Source organism: Cebus imitator, unplaced genomic scaffold (assembly GCF_001604975.1).
Source record: "Cebus imitator isolate Cc_AM_T3 unplaced genomic scaffold, Cebus_imitator-1.0 Scaffold53, whole genome shotgun sequence".
Taxonomy (NCBI): Eukaryota; Metazoa; Chordata; class Mammalia; order Primates; family Cebidae; genus Cebus; species Cebus imitator.
The window spans coordinates 5,700,195-5,718,013 of NW_016107368.1; the positions used below are offsets into that span (position 1 = coordinate 5,700,195).

The window sequence follows — 17,819 nt, forward strand, 5'->3', positions numbered from 1 at the left end:
TTCCTCTCTTTTTGTGGCTTGATAGCTCATTTTTTTTTAGCACTAAATAATACTCCAGTGTCTGCATGTACCACGGTTTGTTTATTCATTCACCTACGGAAACATATCTTGGTTGCTTCCAAGTTTTGGCGTCATGAATACAGCTGCCATAACATTTATGTACAGGTTTTTGTATGGACTTATGTTTTTCACTTATTTGGATAAATACCAAGTAACAAAATTGTTGGCTCGCAAGATGCTGGATTATAAAAGAAGTCACTAGCGATATCTGGCGCCTCCCAGAGCTCTGACAGACTTGATGTGTTTTTACCAGGGATGATTACCATGAGGACGGGTTCTGCCAGCCTTACCGGGGAATTGCCTGTGCACGCTTCATTGGCAACCGGACCATTTATGTGGACTCGCTGCAGATGCAGGGGGAGATTGAAAACCGAATCACAGGTAGGAGTTGCAGACCTTTCTTCCAGGGGGATAAGCATGCGCATAGCCACCTGTCACACAGACGGCAGCCACTGTGTTTTGTCAGTTAATGGCGTGTACAGTCCGTCGTCCATCTCATTGGTAGTAGAAAACCAGAGATCTTTTTTAGAAGTAGTTGCAATTGCTAACAAGATCTGCCCTAAAAATGTTCCTGGCCTGTGTGTTTAAATGAGCAAGTATGGGATTTAACTCAGCCAAACTGTGTGAGTCCAAAGCACTGTCCAGCCTCAGTGCCCCCACACTCCCTCTGCTTGACTTCTCATTCTGCACTTCCTGACTCTTCTCTCCTCTCTGAGCCACTTTTGGTCCAAAGGCACCCAGGCCTGATTGCAGCTGTGTGGGGGAAAGAGTTGGGTCATCGGTGGTAGGGACTCTGCAGTGAACACATACTTTGTCAGTCCTGGGTTTCCAGAGAACAAAGCCAGGTCTTTGCTCAGTGGTTCAGGGTTTGAGAAAGTGCAGACCATTTAGGAACTGGAGCTGTCCATCTTTGCTGTCTTTAGGACTTAACTTCTCTGATTGGCTGTCCCAGCTCCCAACACGCAACTCAAACACATTGATGGGGTCTGGGGTCCTTCTTAGGGGAAAGGCCTTGGACAGCCAGAAAATTAGTTAGATGAAAGTCTTACAGAGCCCGCCATCTGCTGCACCTACTCTCCCCACAAACACTACATACACGTTTTCTCTCCAGACCCTACAAGAGCAAGAAACACCCTGTGCAGATGGCAGGTGCCCCAGCACCTCGGATTAGCTGGATCATCTCTGCGGGTGTGGGAGGCTGCGCTGCAGATTAGAATCAGTGGGCGATCTCTGATGCCTGTGCTCCCAGGAGAGTGTGGTGGGGGCAAAGCGGGTGCAGGGCACTGGCCTGGTAAGGGGCAACAATGAGCTCTAAGGCAGAAACTCACCTCTTGTCACTGACAAGTTCTTCCAGGTTCAGGTCCAAGGTCATGGTCACATGAGACTGCCTGGCCCATGAGGCCAGGGCCAGGGTCTCATGCAAAGTGAGGGAGCCATCATGAGACACAGAGGAACCTGGAGGCGCCATCCTGCTCCAGCGTGAGGCAATTTTGAAAATATGGGTACCTCTTACTATAAAAGCTTTCTTTGCCATTAAAGCAGGGCTTCTCAAATGTTTTCACCGAAACATGAAGTGGAAAATATAGAGTATACTTTACTTAATTTACACCATGACTTAGTTTACACATACAGGTATTTCATACAACTGGCACTGGTTACAGGGAATAACTTTCACCCTCCATAAAAGTGGTGCACTTGGATTTTTCTCTTTGGTTTTGTTTCATAAAAGAAAAAAGTGGCTGGGTGCAGTGGTGCTCAGCCTGTAATCCCAGCACTTTGGGAGGCCAAGGCAGATGAATCACAAGGTCAGGAGTCAAAACCAGCCTGGCCAACATGGTGAAACCCTGTCTCTACTAAAAATACAAAAAATTAGCTGGTCGTGGTGCTGGGCATTTGTAATCCCAGCTACTTGGGAGGCTGAGGCAGGAGAATCTCTTGAACTCGGGAGGTGGAGGTTGCAGTGAGCCGAGATCGTGCCACTGCACTCCAGCCTAGGTGACAGTTTGAGACTCTTGTCTCAAAAAATAAAGATAAAAATAAAAAAGTTACAGCCCTTAGTAGCAACCCTGCACTCTGGACATCCTGCAGTCTGTTCTTATCTTGTTTTAGAATGTTAGCCACAGACTCCAGAATTATTAGACACCCCACCAATCGGCAAGCACTGATCCAGGTACAAGACTGTCCCTCAGTTATTTCTTCAGGAGTTGTTTAAGGAATCAACTCGCATCCAAGCAGCCTGGTTTTCTAGCAGCTTTTAGAGAAGAGTTTAGAATGAGAATTTTCTAGGTTGGTGGCTTTTCGAAAAGAGTAAATTTGAAGTTGCTTTCAGCAGGCTTGTGGTTTTGACATTAGCATAGTAAGGAGTGCACTGTGTGCAGTGTTTGCTGGAAAGCATTGTGTGACATTCAGGGTGTGGACAGAGACCAGGTGTTGCATCTCTTTGGTGCCTGGAATTGCACTTTCAGAAATAAGCAGTACATTCTTAGGGTGAGCAGAAGGAAGAAGAGAAATCCTATAAAGATCAGCAGAAACGTCGTATCAGTGGATTAGCCCAAGAGAAGTGGCAGCTTTGGCATTCTTGGACAGTCTTTTCCTGCCTGAAGATCAAGGCCTGCCTACGTTTTTGACAGCCCTTCATATAATACCAAATCCGTAAGGATGGGATTGGACCGGGCTGAAGCCTCAGTTCTTCCTCCAAATCTAAGACATCCTGTACTGTAACAGCTTACCCTCTGTGCTCCTCCATTTAAATATTCGCCACAGAAACCTGGAGGACGGGAGGTGATGTGGTGAGGACGGCAGTCAGGATGGTGTGGCTGCTCCCACCCACTGACACCGCCTGTTACCAGACTCCTGGGCCCATTCATGCCGAGGGCCACTTTATAGGCTCTGTGTTCACTCTCATTGCCCAGTGTGGGGCCTCAAATCACTCTGCAGGTACAGAAACAGGCCTAGAAAGGCATGAGTGATACCACAAAGTGGTCATGTATTAAGGCTGTTCGCACACAGCAGCCCATCCCAGTCCTGGGTGGGTTCCCAGGAATGACTGGCAGCGGCAGTGACACCTGCTGGCCAAACCTGGCATAGCATGTACACTCTTTCCTTGCCCAGATGTCAAGGCTGGCATTCTTGACAACCTAACGTATAATCACCAAATAATCGCCATATCCATAATGATGGGATTGAACTGCATTCATGGGTGGAGCTAGGGCTGCTCAGGGACTAAACGCCAGCTTCTAGGTTTTCTTCCCCGTTGGAGGACACAGCCTCAGCTGGATGTGGGGGCCAGCCTCAGCTGGATGTGGGGGCAGAGGCGCCTGTCTGCCTCTGCTGTCCCCAGGCTCAATTGCTGTAAGCCAGCCTTTCACAGGTGAAAGTAGAGTAGTGAGCCCAGGGCAGGCCGATGCATTCCTTGGAGTCCTGCCTTGGCCAGCTTCTTTCACCCCTACCAGCATGCAGCCGTGCACTCCAGGTGCAGCAGAGCTCCCCCAAACGCCCCCACCTTGTTCCGGAATTCACCCATCCTCTCGCCACGCTTCATCCTCTGACATCTTGCCCTTAAAAAACAAACCGCCCCACAAAAGGGGGTCCTGAATCTTGGGGTTTCTCTGCTCCCCCTTATCACAGAACCTTCCAGAGTTGTAAGCGGCCTTCCTCCTGCTTTGCTGCTTCCACCCTCTTGGCTTTTTGTATTTTACCAACTGCCTCCTCCAGTTGCAGTTCACAGAGCTGAGCTGACTCCCTCCTCTGGGACAGCCTTCTTCCCGGACAGACCTGGGACATTAGGAAGCCCGGGCCTCGGGAATGCACCTCTTGGCCTGCGCTGTCCACACACAGCGGGTCCTCGGGATCTGTTTTTGCATCTGAACTCTGAACCTTCCTGTCCTGGAAGAAGCACTTAGCGGAGTGAGCTGGGGGCCTAGTTTTCCTTCTAGCTTATTCTGCTTCTGATCCTTCTAAGTTAGGCCCTGGGCCAGGGACTTCCCATGTCTGCTGCAAATCAGAGCATGTGATGGGCAGGCTGGCCTGCTGGCAGGGAGCTTCTCCAAGGTGGTGTAGGGGCTCGGGGCTGGGGATTCGGGGCGGAGCAGGGCATTGGGGGCTGAGTGGGCAATCTGGGGTGCAGGCTGGGGGTGGGGACTGGATGAATGTCAGGGCGCGAGGTGGGTCCACTGCTAACGCCGGTCTCGCGGGCTCTGCAGCGGCCTTCACCATGATCGGCACCTCCACGCACCTGTCAGACCAGTGCTCGCAGTTCGCCATCCCGTCCTTCTGCCACTTCGTGTTCCCTCTGTGTGACGCGCGCTCCCGGGCGCCCAAGCCGCGTGAGCTGTGCCGGGACGAGTGTGAGGTGCTGGAGAGCGACTTGTGCCGCCAGGAGTACACCATCGCCCGCTCCAACCCGCTCATCCTCATGCGGCTGCAACTGCCCAAGTGTGAGGCGCTGCCCATGCCCGAGAGCCCCGACGCTGCCAACTGCATGCGCATCGGCATCCCGGCAGAGAGGCTGGGCCGCTGTGAGTGCCCGTGGGCCCGGGGCGGGACCGGTGGGGGCAGCGAGTGGGGGCCCTTGAAACGTGTATGGGGGTAGCTGGTAAGGAGCTCCGTCTGTCCCGGCCCCGGCCCCGCAGAACCCCATCAGTAGCCGAGGGCCCCACAGCCCAGGTCTCCATTCCAGCAGGGCAGCAGGCGCGGCCTCGGAGCAGAGGATTTGGAGCCAGTCAGCTCCAGGCTCGCATTTGGGCTTGCACTGTGTCCAGCTGTGGGACTCGGGTTAAGTCCCTCCGCCATGCTCATCCCTTAGGTCCCATGATGCAGGGACCTGTGAAAAGCTGCCTACAAAGGTGCAGGGTGCTTCCCTGTATTTCCTTCCCTAGCAGTGCCTGATCATCACAGGCTTTTCGCGGGTGCCCACCAGGCCAGTCCTGCTGCATCTCTGTGGGCCTCACACTCGTCCAAGCTTAAGGATCCTACAGGTTTCTGGGGACTGATCCTGCAGGTTTCAGGAGGATGGGGCAGGAGTTGAGAGTCTGCATTTTCCCCTGGTGCCCCAGTGCGTGCTGATCCTGACTCCTCTCATGCTTCTAACAGCCATTTCCCCAGATAGTGAGATCACTCCCATTTCAGAGAAGGGAAATCCCAGGCTCAAGCAGGTGGAGGGGCTCATCTGAGCCGAGGCCTGGGTGTGGCCTGTTTGGGGTCTGCACGGGACAGAAGAACATGCTCCCTCCCCACTGCCCCTCTTGCTGGCAGCAGAGCAGCCCCTGCCCTTTGGAGGCTTAGTAGACCCCAAGTTATGAGCCCCAGCAGGGTGGCTACAGCCAGTCAGGGTGGCCGACACAGGACAGAGAGCTCTGCTGATGTCCCTGAGGAAAACCATTGGCTCACATCACTGCATCCATTAGGACTGCCGCCTCCCTGAAGGGTGAGACCCCAGGAACGGGCGACCTCCCGCCATGGCCCCAGGGCTGTATTTAGTATGATTGGTTAATCCAGGAATGGGCAGAACTCCTTACCAGGACAGCCAGAGCCTGGTCCCTGGGCCCATTGCCTGCATTCAAACCCTCGCTGTGACTCTAGGCAAGTTGCTAAGCTCTCATATCCTCATATTCCGTGGGGATGACACCAGTACAGATCCGTGGGGCTGGAATGAAGGTCAAATGGGGCAATATTTAGGAAGGTGGTTTTTTTTGTTGGTTTTGTTTTTTTCAGACAGAATTTCACTCTGTCACCCAGGCTGGAGTGCAGTGAGTGGCACAATCTTGGCTCGCTGCAACCTCCACCTCTCAGGTTCAAGCAATTCCCCTGCCTCAGCCTCCTGAGTAGCTGGGACTACAGGCACGTGCCACCACACACTTGGCTAATTTTGTATTTTAGTAGAGACAGGATTTCACCATGTTGGCCAGGCTGGTCTCGAACTCCTGACCTCAAGTGATCCACTCGCCTCACCTTCCCTGAGTGCTGAGATTACAGGCATGAGCCACGGTGCCCAGCCAGGAAGGTTTAGAGCAGTGACTCACACATGGTACACACTACAGAAATGTTCACCAAAGGCACACCCCAACCCCAGGGCTCCTCCATGGCGATGAGAAGGGTGCCCTGAGGTGGAGGGGCCCAGCCTGGGAGTGCGCCCTTCTTGCCTGCACAGTTGGCTTTCTTCCTAGAGCAAGTGATCCTGAGGCTGGGGATGACACCGTCATTGTGGTGGGGGTGGTGGTGTACAGATCATGGGTCCCAGAGATGGTTTTGGGCTGTGGAATACTTCTGAGGCGTTTCCTTCCCCATATATATCCCCGATGTGCTCTGCATGTAATTTGTGGGCTTGGGACTTCAGTAAGCCATTACTTCTAATGCCTCTTTTCTGATAAGTCAGGTAAAATCCTTGGACCTTTTGGAAATTCTAGTTTGGGCATGTGTAGGCAGAATGGTTTTGTTGTACCCCAGAGGTTTTTCTCACATGTTTTCCTCGTTCAGACCATCAGTGCTATAACGGCTCAGGCACGGATTACAGAGGAACGGCAAGCACCACCAAGTCGGGGCATCAGTGCCAGCCGTGGGCCCTGCAGCACCCCCACAGCCACCGCCTGTCCAGCGCAGACTACCCTGAGCTCGGAGGGGGGCATGCCTACTGCCGGAACCCCGGCGGCCAGATGGAGGGCCCCTGGTGCTTTACGCAGAATAAAAACGTACGCATGGAACTGTGTGACGTACCCTCGTGTAGTATGTATTCTCTCTCTCTTTTTTTAAATGTGTTGACTGTTGAGTGAACCTTGTGATGAGAACGTTCTGTCCTGACCTGGGCTGGGGTGTGCCTCTGTACAGTGGTGACCAGAACCCCCCTGTCTCACCCCAGTGACTATTTTAAGTAAAGCTGTTGGGCCAGGCACAGTGGCTCATGCCTAAAATCCCAGCAATTTGGGAGGCCAAGGCAGGCAGATCATTTGAGGTCAGGTGTTCAAGACCAGCCTGGCCAACATGGTGAAACCCCATCTCTAGTAAAAATACAAAAATTAGCCGGGTGACGTGGCACTTGCCTGTAATCCCAGCTACTCAAGAGGCTGAGGCCGGAGAATCACCTGAACTCAGGAAGCGGAGATTGTGGTGAGCCAAGATTGCAGCACTGTGCTCCGGCCTGGGCAACAGAGTGAGACCCTGTCTCCAAAATAAATAGATAAATAAATAAAGCAAGCTGTAGGTGGCTATGAAAGTAACATCTGAATATTATAAGACATTTTAAAATATAGAAAAGTCTGAAGAATATTGTGGAGATCGTGTCTAATTTTACCAGCAGTGACGCGTTTGCAATTTGGCCCACTGCCCTCCATCACTCGCTTCCCATGGATGGATGGTCCTGGGATATTCACTTTCCCATTTAGTTTCTCCGTTAACATTATCACACAATGCAGTGGCTTACCACCTGTAATCCTAGTACCTAGGGAGGCCAAGACAGGTGGATCTCTTGAGCCCAGGAGTTCGAAACCAGCCTGAGCAACACGGCAAAAACCCGTCTCTACAAAAAATACAAAAATTACCCAGGTGTGGTGGTGCGCACCTGCAGTCCCACCTACTTGGGCGGCTGAAGTGGGAGGACTGCTTGAGCTCAGTAGTTCACAGCTGCAGTGAGCCGTGATGGTGCCACTCCCCTACAGCCTGGGCAGCAAAGCGTTCCTTACTCCTTGCAAGGGTGTCTGTAATGCCATGAATACGGAAGCGCGTGTAGTTGACAGTTGACAGCTTCGACAGTTCTCACCTCTGTCTTAGTCATGCACGGTTCACCAGTTGCAGGCAGCAGGGTAACAGGCTGGGCTGGGAGTTAGAAGCAGTGACAGGTGAACGAGTGGGCACCCGCTGATAAAGAGAGAGCAGCCGATGAAGCAAGGCTGGGCTCCTCGTGCGCCTGGAGGCCTCCTCCTGGGGTGCAGGCCCGCATGTCTCTACCCCGAAGTGCAGGGAGTAAACACTGGTACTAATGGCCTTCCTGATGTGTGATTCAGCAGCTCCAAATTTGGCATTGCCTCTGGCTCAGTTGGTCAGACACAAGTCTTCAAGAATGTGTTCATTATGGGAGAACAAATTTTAAGAATGGAATTATGAGTCGTTCAAATTGCACTGTAGGCTCTCTGGAGCACTCCAGACCGTAATTTCCTGCAAGGAAGAATGGCCCCGTCCCCGGTAAGGAACAAAAGCAGGTTGTAGGATAGGGCTGTGTTAGAGGTGCTGTTTTGTTCATTGTTTTGTCTCTGGCAAAAAGAAAATGAGTGAAGTTTGTGTGTGAGCACACACAGGCACCTGACTTTCATGAGGTTTTGGAAAGATGGATATCAAACTTTCAGCAGTGATTTCCCCAGACCTATAAAAGTGACTTTTTTTTTTTTTTCAGTGAGTAAGAATTACTTTTGTAATTAAAAGTAAATCAAAACATGAAGAAAAGTATGATTTTGGACCTGTCAATTATTATTATTATTTTTTTGAGACAGAGTCTTGCTCTGTTGCCCAGGTTGGAGTGCAGTGCTGCAGTCTCGGCTCACTGCAGCTTCCACCTCCCGGGTTTAAGCAGTTCTCCTGCCTCAGCCTTTTGGGTAGCTGGGATTACAAATGCCCGCCACCATGCCCGGCTAAATTTTGTATTTTTAGTAGAGATGGGGTTTCACCGTGTTGGCAAATTCTTAGAATCTTGTATTGCAGATTTGTACTTCAGGGGCATAAATGAAAGAATATTTATTGCAAAATCACTTGTGAGAGCTAAACACAAAACAGACTGTTGATCAGTAGGTCTGGATGGGACAGTTGGAGATGCCCGTACCGTGGAGTAGCATGCAGCTGTGGGGGACCCGCACATCTGTCTGCTTCAGCATGAGTTGTCATCCAAGAGATTTTAATTCTGCCAAAAAGATAGGAGTGAGAAAATATGGATGACATGATTCTATTTAAAATGAAGTTCATTCAGGCCGGGTGTGGCAGCTCACATCTGTAATCCCAGCACTTTGGGAGGCCGAGGCAGGCGGATCACCTGAGGTCAGAGTTTGAGATCAGACTGGCCAACATGGAGAAACTCCATCTCTACTAAACGTACAAAAATCAGCCAGGCATGGTGGCGCGTGCCTGTAGTTCCAGCTACTCGGGAGGCTGAGGCGGGAGAATCACTCGAACCCCAGGGACCAAGGTTGCAGTGAACCGAGATCCCACCACTGTACTCCAGCCCGGGAGACAGAGCGAGACTCTGTCTCAAAAATAAATAAACAAATAAAGATTTCGTCTCATAAATAAACTCCATCTAAAAAATAAATAAAATATAAAATGAATTTCTTTCAACATTCGATTTAAGAAAACCGTATGAAACTACTGTGTCTATATGTCAGAATAGTTGAATATCAGTTGTTCCATGTGGTTCAACCTAAAATACACATAAAATTAGGAGAACATGAAACTCAACCATTTATAGCCTTTGGGAAAGAGGGTTCTTAGAAACATTATCTTTTGAAAGGCCACATTTCTAGAATACTGCAGTGTTTCCCAGTAAGCATGAGTCGTGTTTGGTAAAGCTAAGTAGATGATCAAGGCAGGTGACGGTGTCTGTGTGAGCTCACACCTCTGATCTTGGTGTGAGAGGCCTGGACTCTCCTGCTAACCTTAATAATAAATGAACCAAACCCTAGTAAGGAAGAATGAACCGGCATCCCCGGGGCCCCTAAGATTTCTGGGACACCTGCCTTGGAACCCTTTCAGAGGGAAAGCTGCCGGGTGGGGTCAGAAGAAAGTTTTGTTTGTGGTTTTACTTGCTTTCATCTTATTTTGGGGGGCAGGGGTGGGGCAAGGCTGGGTTTGGGACAAGGTGCTTTTTTCCTAAGGTGGCAATAGCATGTTCACTCTTAGAACTGAATTAGCTCTTTTAACGATCACACTGATCAGAAATCACTTGTTTGCTTCCAGATGGGAAGCCGTTTGCCCCCTGGCCATGGGGCCTTCTAAGTCTGATACGATTATTTGCAGGATTAAGTAGGAAACAGAACACCGTGGTTTCCCAGGGATGTGGGAAAGTGACTCTGTAGAGAACTCACTTTCCACCAGGCTTAGGGTCAGCCTCCTGAAACGGTGTCACTTGGTCTTACATTCAATTGCTTTGACGTGCGGATTGCTTGGGGTTCACGCAGCCTGGGAGGAGCCAACCCTATGGGATGCCTGCTCAGAACCTGAAGTTACCTCAGCCTGCCTGGTGTGCCCCCTGTGCCTTTCCGTAAATCCTGTAGAGGGAGACAAAGAGTTACTTTTCCCTGTGATAAAAAAAATGCAGGGAAGGTAGTTGGAGACCTTGACTGTTGGTAGGTACCCCGTGCTTTCCAAGGATTCCTGTGTCCCTATGGTGTATTGTATTGGGTCAGGTGCATGGACTGCTGGTGAGCCTTTAAATCTAGTGCATGTTGAGTTATTATCCTAAAAGAATCTGTCATCATTCGATAAAAACGTGAAGAAAACATTAAAATGCTGAATGAGGAAAAGGATCGTGTCTAATCCCGGTATCAAGTTTCACTCACCTTGAACAAGGGTCTCCAGTGAATGTCATCAACCTGTCAGTAGCTGGGGAGACCTTTGATAAAAGCGAAATTGGGCAGAGCGCCTGTCTCCAATGATACTCACACATCAGGAACGGAAAGTGGATGTGGTCACTATGAATATTAAGGTCTTTAGAGTTCATTTACTTTGTATGCTGCATATTCCACTTTGTTCCCAGGTTGGGCAGTTTTGGGTTGTGTTTCCCCGGGATGCAGCGCGGTGTGCGTTTTTTGGTGCATCGTGTTTTCTGGGGGGTGGGGTGCCCTTTTACCCCGTTGTGTAACTTAGGTGATTACCCATGTGCCTGTAAAGAATGTGGCTGGAGGTGGAGAATGGGCTGGTAGAGAACTTACAGTTGAGAAGGGATGTTTTCTGAAAAAATCACAAAAGCCGTGTTGTTCACAGGTCCCCGAGACAGCAGCAAGATGGGGATTCTGTACATCTTGGTCCCCAGCATCGCGATCCCACTGGTCATCGCTTGCCTTTTCTTCTTGGTCTGCATGTGCCGGAATAAGCAAAAGGCGTCTGCGTCCACGCCGCAGCGGCGACAGCTGATGGCTTCGCCCAGCCAAGACATGGAAATGCCCCTCATTAACCAGCACAAACAGGTCTCTGTGCTTACGTATTCCACCCAGGTTCCTCTTCCAGGTTTAATCCTCAGGGGTTGTCTCCCCCGCCATTAAATGTCTTAATTTACTTGATACATAACACATAATTCTTTTAAACTCCACTTTGTTTTGCCGTTTTTTTCCTATAAACTAGATCAGGACATGTGTGCCTTAGAAAATAAACGGCAGGCGTGTTGGGAATTCACTGCCCCAGAGTCCATGGGGCTCCCTCTGCCTGGACCGTGCTGCCCCTGTGGGCCCCAGCGAGCATCCTCACTGTACAGGTGCCTCAGCTCTGCCCAGAGGACACAAAAGAAAAACACAGCTCCAATGCCTCCCACAATTTTTCTTGTCACTTTTGGGTTGGGTTGGTATGCTTTGTTTTAACAGGGAAGGATGGAAGAATAGCCCTTAAATGGGAGTAGACAGACAGGCTACCACTAAAAGGCCACCCTCATCCCAGAGCAGCCTTAGCTAGGGGTGGGGGCCCTGAAGTACAACAGATGTGAATGTGTGCTGCAGCCTCTCCAGCTTTTGTTGTGAAAGGGCGTTTACATTCATTGCCAGCCTTAGGGAACGTCATTTCCAGCCAACTTTGTAAGGGCTCTTCAAGGTTTCCAGGAGGGAGCTAATGCACCAGTCGGTGAGGGTTTGCTGTAGGCAGGCGCTGGCCAGCGAGGAGGGCACAGAGCCCCTGGGGCTTGCGTGGAGGCCCAGGAGCCTCCGGGAAGGATGAGGGACGGCCACAGGAGGAGCCTGCGTCATAGAGGCTGAGACAGATGCAGGGTTCTGAGGGTGCCTATCACTTGTGGGGTCCTTCCAAAAACATGTTTAACTGAGACGCCAGTCAAGAGGCTCATGCTATAGGCCCACTGAGGGAACCTCTGTAGAACAACTGGCCTAGACTCTGAAAGTGACAAAATTGCTAACACAGAAATGACCTGGGAAAGCCACCATGGGGTCCATGAGAAAAAGACATCGCATCTCACAGCATGTGACGGCTCACATGGGGAGTGGAGGGGACCCAGTGGGATGCATCCAGGGCAGCCCCGGGACAGCTGGTGCCTGGGCCTGGCTGTAGGGTGTGTATGTGTGTGTGTGTGTGTGTGTGTGTGTCCACGTGTGTCCACAGGTGCACTAGTGGACAGGAAGTAACCTTGGCATCAGAGCCATATTTAAGATTACTGGGTAGGCAGAACCAGCGGATCTTCCGCAAGGCCCTTCCAACTGTGGCCACATTGGGTTCCATTCCTCCCAGCTGCCTTCCACCTTCCTCCAGGGCTTTGGCCACAGCAACGTTTCACATGGGGCTTTTCTTCTTGACAGGCCAAACTCAAAGAGATCAGCCTGTCTGCAGTGAGGTTCATGGAGGAGCTGGGAGAGGACCGGTTCGGGAAAGTCTACAAAGGCCACCTGTTGGGCCCTGCCCCGGGGGAGCAGACCCAGGCCGTGGCCATCAAAACGCTGAAGGACAAAGCAGACGGGCCCCTGCGGGAGGAGTTCCGGCACGAGGCCATGCTGCGAGCGCGGCTGCAACACCCCAACATCGTCTGCCTGCTGGGTGTGGTGACCAAGGACCAGCCCCTGAGCATGATCTTCAGCTACTGTTCGCACGGCGACCTCCACGAGTTCCTGGTCATGCGCTCGCCGCACTCGGATGTGGGCAGCGCGGACGACGACCGCACGGTCAAGTCTGCCCTGGAGCCCCCCGACTTCGTGCTTCTGGTGGCGCAGATCGCGGCGGGGATGGAGTACCTGTCCAGCCACCACGTGGTTCACAAGGACCTGGCCACCCGCAACGTGCTGGTGTATGACAAGCTGACCGTGAAGATCTCAGACCTGGGCCTCTTCCGAGAGGTGTATGCCGCCGATTACTACAAGCTGCTGGGGAACTCGCTGCTGCCCATCCGCTGGATGGCCCCCGAGGCCATCACGTACGGCAAGTTCTCCATCGACTCGGATATCTGGTCCTACGGAGTGGTCCTGTGGGAGGTCTTCAGCTACGGCCTGCAGCCCTACTGTGGGTACTCCAACCAGGACGTGGTGGAGATGATCCGGAACCGGCAGGTGCTGCCCTGCCCAGACGACTGTCCCGCCTGGGTGTACGCCCTCATGATCGAGTGCTGGAACGAGTTCCCCAGCCGGCGGCCCCGCTTCAAGGACATCCACAGCCGGCTCCGAGCCTGGGGCAACCTTTCCAACTACAACAGCTCGGCGCAAACCTCGGGGACCAGCAACACCACGCAGACCAGCTCCCTGAGCACCAGCCCAGTGAGCAATGTGAGCAACGCTCGCTACGTGGGACCCAAGCAGAAGCCCCCACCCTTCCCGCAGCCCCAGTTCATGCCCATGAAGGGCCAGATCAGACCCATGGTGCCCCCGCCACAGCTCTACATCCCCGTCAATGGGTACCAGCCAGTGCCGGCCTATGGGGCCTACCTGCCCAACTTCTACCCGGTGCAGATCCCAATGCAAATGGCCCCGCAGCAGGTGCCTCCTCAGATGCTTCCCAAGCCCAGCTCGCACCACAGCGGCAGCGGCTCCACCAGCACGGGCTATGTCACTACGGCCCCCTCCAACACCTCCATGGCGGACAGGGCAGCCCTGCTCTCAGAGGGCACCGAGGACGCACAGAACGCCCCAGAAGATGGAGCCCAGATCCCCGTGCAGGAAGCGGAGGAGGAGGAGGAAGGCTCTGTCCCAGAGACTGAACTGCTGGGAGACAGTGACCCTCTGCAGGTGGACGAGGCCCAAGTCCAGCTGGAAGCTTGAGCGGCACCTGGGCCCAGGGTTTGGGACAGAAGCCCCGCTGAGACCCCACAGGGACCTCAGTCACCTTTGAGAAGACAGCATACCCAGCAGTCAGGAGGGCCCACAGGCCAGCGGGCTGGTTTGCAGACTGGGTGAGGTGGATTCCTGCTCCTCTCTGTCCTCTGACACAGAGAGCTGCCCTGCCTAGGAGCACCTGACCTAGGCAGGGGGCCTGGCAGCACGACATTCTGGGGAGCAGGACACATGGCCACCCCGAGGGCTGCCTACATTGATTCTGGTGGTAGACTGGTAGTGAGCACCATATGCCTTGCAAGAAAATAGGTGGCACCTTCACGCCGTATCGTATGTGGAGTGAATATTTCAAAACATTGGGAATAAGGACCTGCAAAAGACATCGAGGAGGCACCTCAGGGTTTGAGGTTCCCGATGTTTGATCTGTTGGTTTGAGGATGCGGGGGCTCCATTTCTGCTGCCTCCCTGCCAAGAATATTCTCTCCTTAGCAGCCAAAGATTTGCTGGAACCAAGGCTACCCTCTGCTGCCTGCTGGGGTCGGAAGACAAGGGCTCCTGAAAGGAGAGCTCCTGAGATATAACAAAATGTGTGCCTTTAAAGAATCCATCAGCTTTGTATTTGGTGAAACAGTTTTAATTATACTGCATGTGTATTTTGCCCACTTTTTGGGAATTCAAGGGAAAGTGTTTCTTGGGTTTGGAATGTTGAGAGGAAGCAATATTGTACAGAACACAATATTGTTATTTTTCGTTAAGAATCATGTACAGACCTTAAATGTAATTTATATGTTTTTAATATGCCATTTTCATTGAAGTATTGTGATCTTAAGATAATGACTTTAGTAATTTAACTGTTTACGTTACCCACGTTGGGATCCAGTTGGCCTTGGTTTGCTTGCTTTGTACCACGTGCACACGAGATTCGTTCATTTTACAGCCCCGGTTACACATAGACCCGCAGGCAGCTGTCTGTATCCTGCACACATTTGTAAATCCCACACCTGGTGTATCCAATAAAGTGAAACAAAGCACTTGGTTGGTTCTCTTGCAGGGTGTAAGGACGCGAGGCGGTGGGAGGCATGTGGGATGCCAGAGATGCCAGACGGTGATGGTTTGGGCTGAGCCCTTTCTGTGGATTTGGGAGGCCTGCCTGAGCCAGGGGCCCCATGCTAATGGGGATATCCCTTGGCAGATAGATGATGGAACTAACTCCATGGCTTCTCTCTGTTAAGGCCTCAAAGGCGCATTGGTTAATTGCAGGTGGTGTGAAGATGGTCTTTGGTTTTAAAGCTGCCCCCTCCTGAGGTCCCAGAGCCCCTGACATTTTTAAACCTAGAGCCTGGCACTCCCTGGGGCCCTGGAGCAGGGCTGACTTCAAGGGAGGGGGTGAAAGAGAATGGGCCTCCTTCACGGGCTGCCTGCATCCCCGGGCTCCATCTGCAGTGTAGGTGGCTGGGCCAATGTATACCTGGGTCAGAGCATAGCTGGGACACGGTCACTCGGGGAGCAGTGGCTTCAGAGCTACCAGTCTTACTGGCGTAGGGAGACAGCGTGCAGAGACCCAGGTGTAACAACAAGTCCCCTCACCTGGAGTAGATCCCACATAGTAGGTCACCAAACTGACCATGTCGACCTGAACTTTATCTTGTCACAGGGGAGAAAAAGTAACATCTTTTTCTAACCCACTGCAAGGCTCATGGCTGAGACCTCTATAACAAAAGACAGCTTAACAAGAGAAAAGCCTCAGAAGTGACCCAAAGAAAGAAGCAGGAAAGCCTGTACATTTGCCTACTAAGTTTGGTGGAGTGGACAGGCTTGCAGAAGTGTGATTGGACAAAGGGATGTGACCAATGGTAATAGACCCGGGGGGGGGGGGGGGGGGGGGGGGGGGGGGCTTGCAAGTCTTGTTTGTTCAGATTGTTTTCTTTTTTTTTTTTTTTCTTGAGACAGAGTCTCACTTGTCACCAGGCGCCAGGCTGGAGTGCAGTGGCACAATCTCGGCTCACTGCAACATCCGCCTCCTGGGTTCAAGCAATTCTCCTGCCTCAGCCTTCCGAGTAGCTGGAATTACAGGCACGTGCCACCATGCCCAGCTAATTTTTGTATTTTTAGTAGAGACAGGGTTTCACCATGTTGACCAGGATGGTCTCGATCTCTTGACCTCGTGATCCACCCGCCTCGGCCTCCCAAAGTGCTGGGATTACAGGCGTGAGCCACCGCGCTCGGCCCAGATTGTTTTCTTTGTCCCTGTATCTTCAGAGATAAGGAGCTTCCCTTCCTCTGGGCACAGTGGGCACTTCTAGAATGAGGGTTTTATGGCCTGTCTGGGAGGAGAAGGGTGGGAGAAGGTCAGAGAGACCTTCCTGATTCTGTGGCTTCCTCAAGTGCCAGGAGCCACGTTTTGGGGGATCATGTCTTGACCCCATCACTGACCTCCCCTGGCTCCCTCGTAGCGCTGCTCACAGATTCACCCACACACAAATAAACAAATACAGTGTTCTAATGTGCATCCTAAAAAGTCAGGGTAGACCCTCCCTTCTCAGCAGAAGGAAGTAATGTGATTAAAGTAAGGATTCGGAGCACCTCTCCGGGCCAGTGGAGTCTAGATTGAATAGTAAAGAAGCTCATGGTGAAATGGAGTTACTTCTCATTTCCACTGATCTGAAAGAGGAACTTACTTTATCTCTAACTGGGTACACCTGCTGGTTTAACTGTTCTATTGAGACCTGAGAGTGAAAAATGGGAAATGGCCCTGTGGCTGCCAGAATTAACCCCCAAGCAACTGACAGTGCCACAGAGCTACAGCAGCAGAGATTCTGCAGAACAACGTGGCAGGTTTATTTTTGCAGAGTGGGGGAGATTTTGGTTTGGGGGATTTTGAACATCTCTGTGCGTTACCATCAGTCTAATTGTAAAACTGTGATGCATCATAAGGAATTACTTAGTATTTAAAGTTCCTGCTGTTGTACCAGAACGAGCATAGAAAATCAACACCAAGGCAAGAGTGTGCCAAATTGCAGGGTCTATATTGCCGGCGGCCACAGAGGACTTAACGTCTCTCCAACACGTGGCCCTGAAAGGAGGGTGTCAAGACCTTTTATGCCCGTAAACCAGGGCGAGGGGCTTTGGACATTCTGAGGGCCAGTGGACTTTGGACATTCTGTAAACCACCTCCTGGACAGGGGCGAGGGCAAGGGGCTTTGCACATTCGGAGGGCCAGGGGACTTTGGACATTCCGATTGTTACTTAAGGCGTTCACAGAATTCAAGATAAGCGTTAGTTTACACATTGTCTGGGTAGGGTGGAAATTATAGGCTTTACTTATTACAAGTCGCAGGGGCCAGGATGGCGTGGGCCTGAACTGCTTGCCTGTCACATTAGGGTTACAGAGAGCAGTTTGAACAGAAAGCCGAGGTATGGTCGAGGTATGCAGTTTATGGAGCTTTTACCATGTCACACTGCAATTGAATAATAGTGACTTAGTTGGGATATTCCAGAACAATTGATTCTAGAGCTGAGATGCATGATTCAGATAAATCACTAGTAACGTGCCTGTCCTTGTTCATACCCACAAAACAGGGAGGTTTTCACAGCTATTAGGTCACTTAAACGTGATTTTTAATCCAGCCACATGAATCCAACAAGGGGTTTTCCTGAGTTAGCTGGGAGCTCTGGTATACTGGAACACTGTTTAAACACTCACTTCAGGTTTCCTTTATCCTCACAATTCCACACTGATAGCTATTTTCGGACAGTATGTGATCAGATGTTTGAAACCTTGGACAGGCATTGGTTCTGTGTGAGTGTTTCCTATGC

General features: G+C 51.5%; 1 protein-coding gene across 5 annotated transcripts in view; it reads left to right on the forward strand.

Annotated features, from left to right (window-relative positions):
- ROR2 (receptor tyrosine kinase like orphan receptor 2) overlaps positions 1-15,034 on the forward strand; it is a 225,836-nt gene extending 210,802 nt beyond the window's left edge. For 3 of the 5 annotated variants that reach the window (XM_017528433.2, XM_037738441.1, XM_037738440.1), the window contains exons 5-9: positions 314-441; positions 4,263-4,577; positions 6,535-6,780; positions 11,017-11,219; positions 12,546-15,034. In XM_017528433.2, the coding sequence (XP_017383922.1) occupies positions 314-441; positions 4,263-4,577; positions 6,535-6,780; positions 11,017-11,219; positions 12,546-13,991 (2,338 nt within the window). In that variant the 3' untranslated portion in view covers positions 13,992-15,034. Of the gene's footprint in view, positions 1-313; positions 442-4,262; positions 4,578-6,534; positions 6,781-11,016; positions 11,313-12,545 lie in introns of those variants that run through there. The other 2 variants (XR_005200261.1, XM_037738442.1) reach the window with 2 other exon arrangements.
- Positions 15,035-17,819: the final 2,785 nt, after the last annotated feature.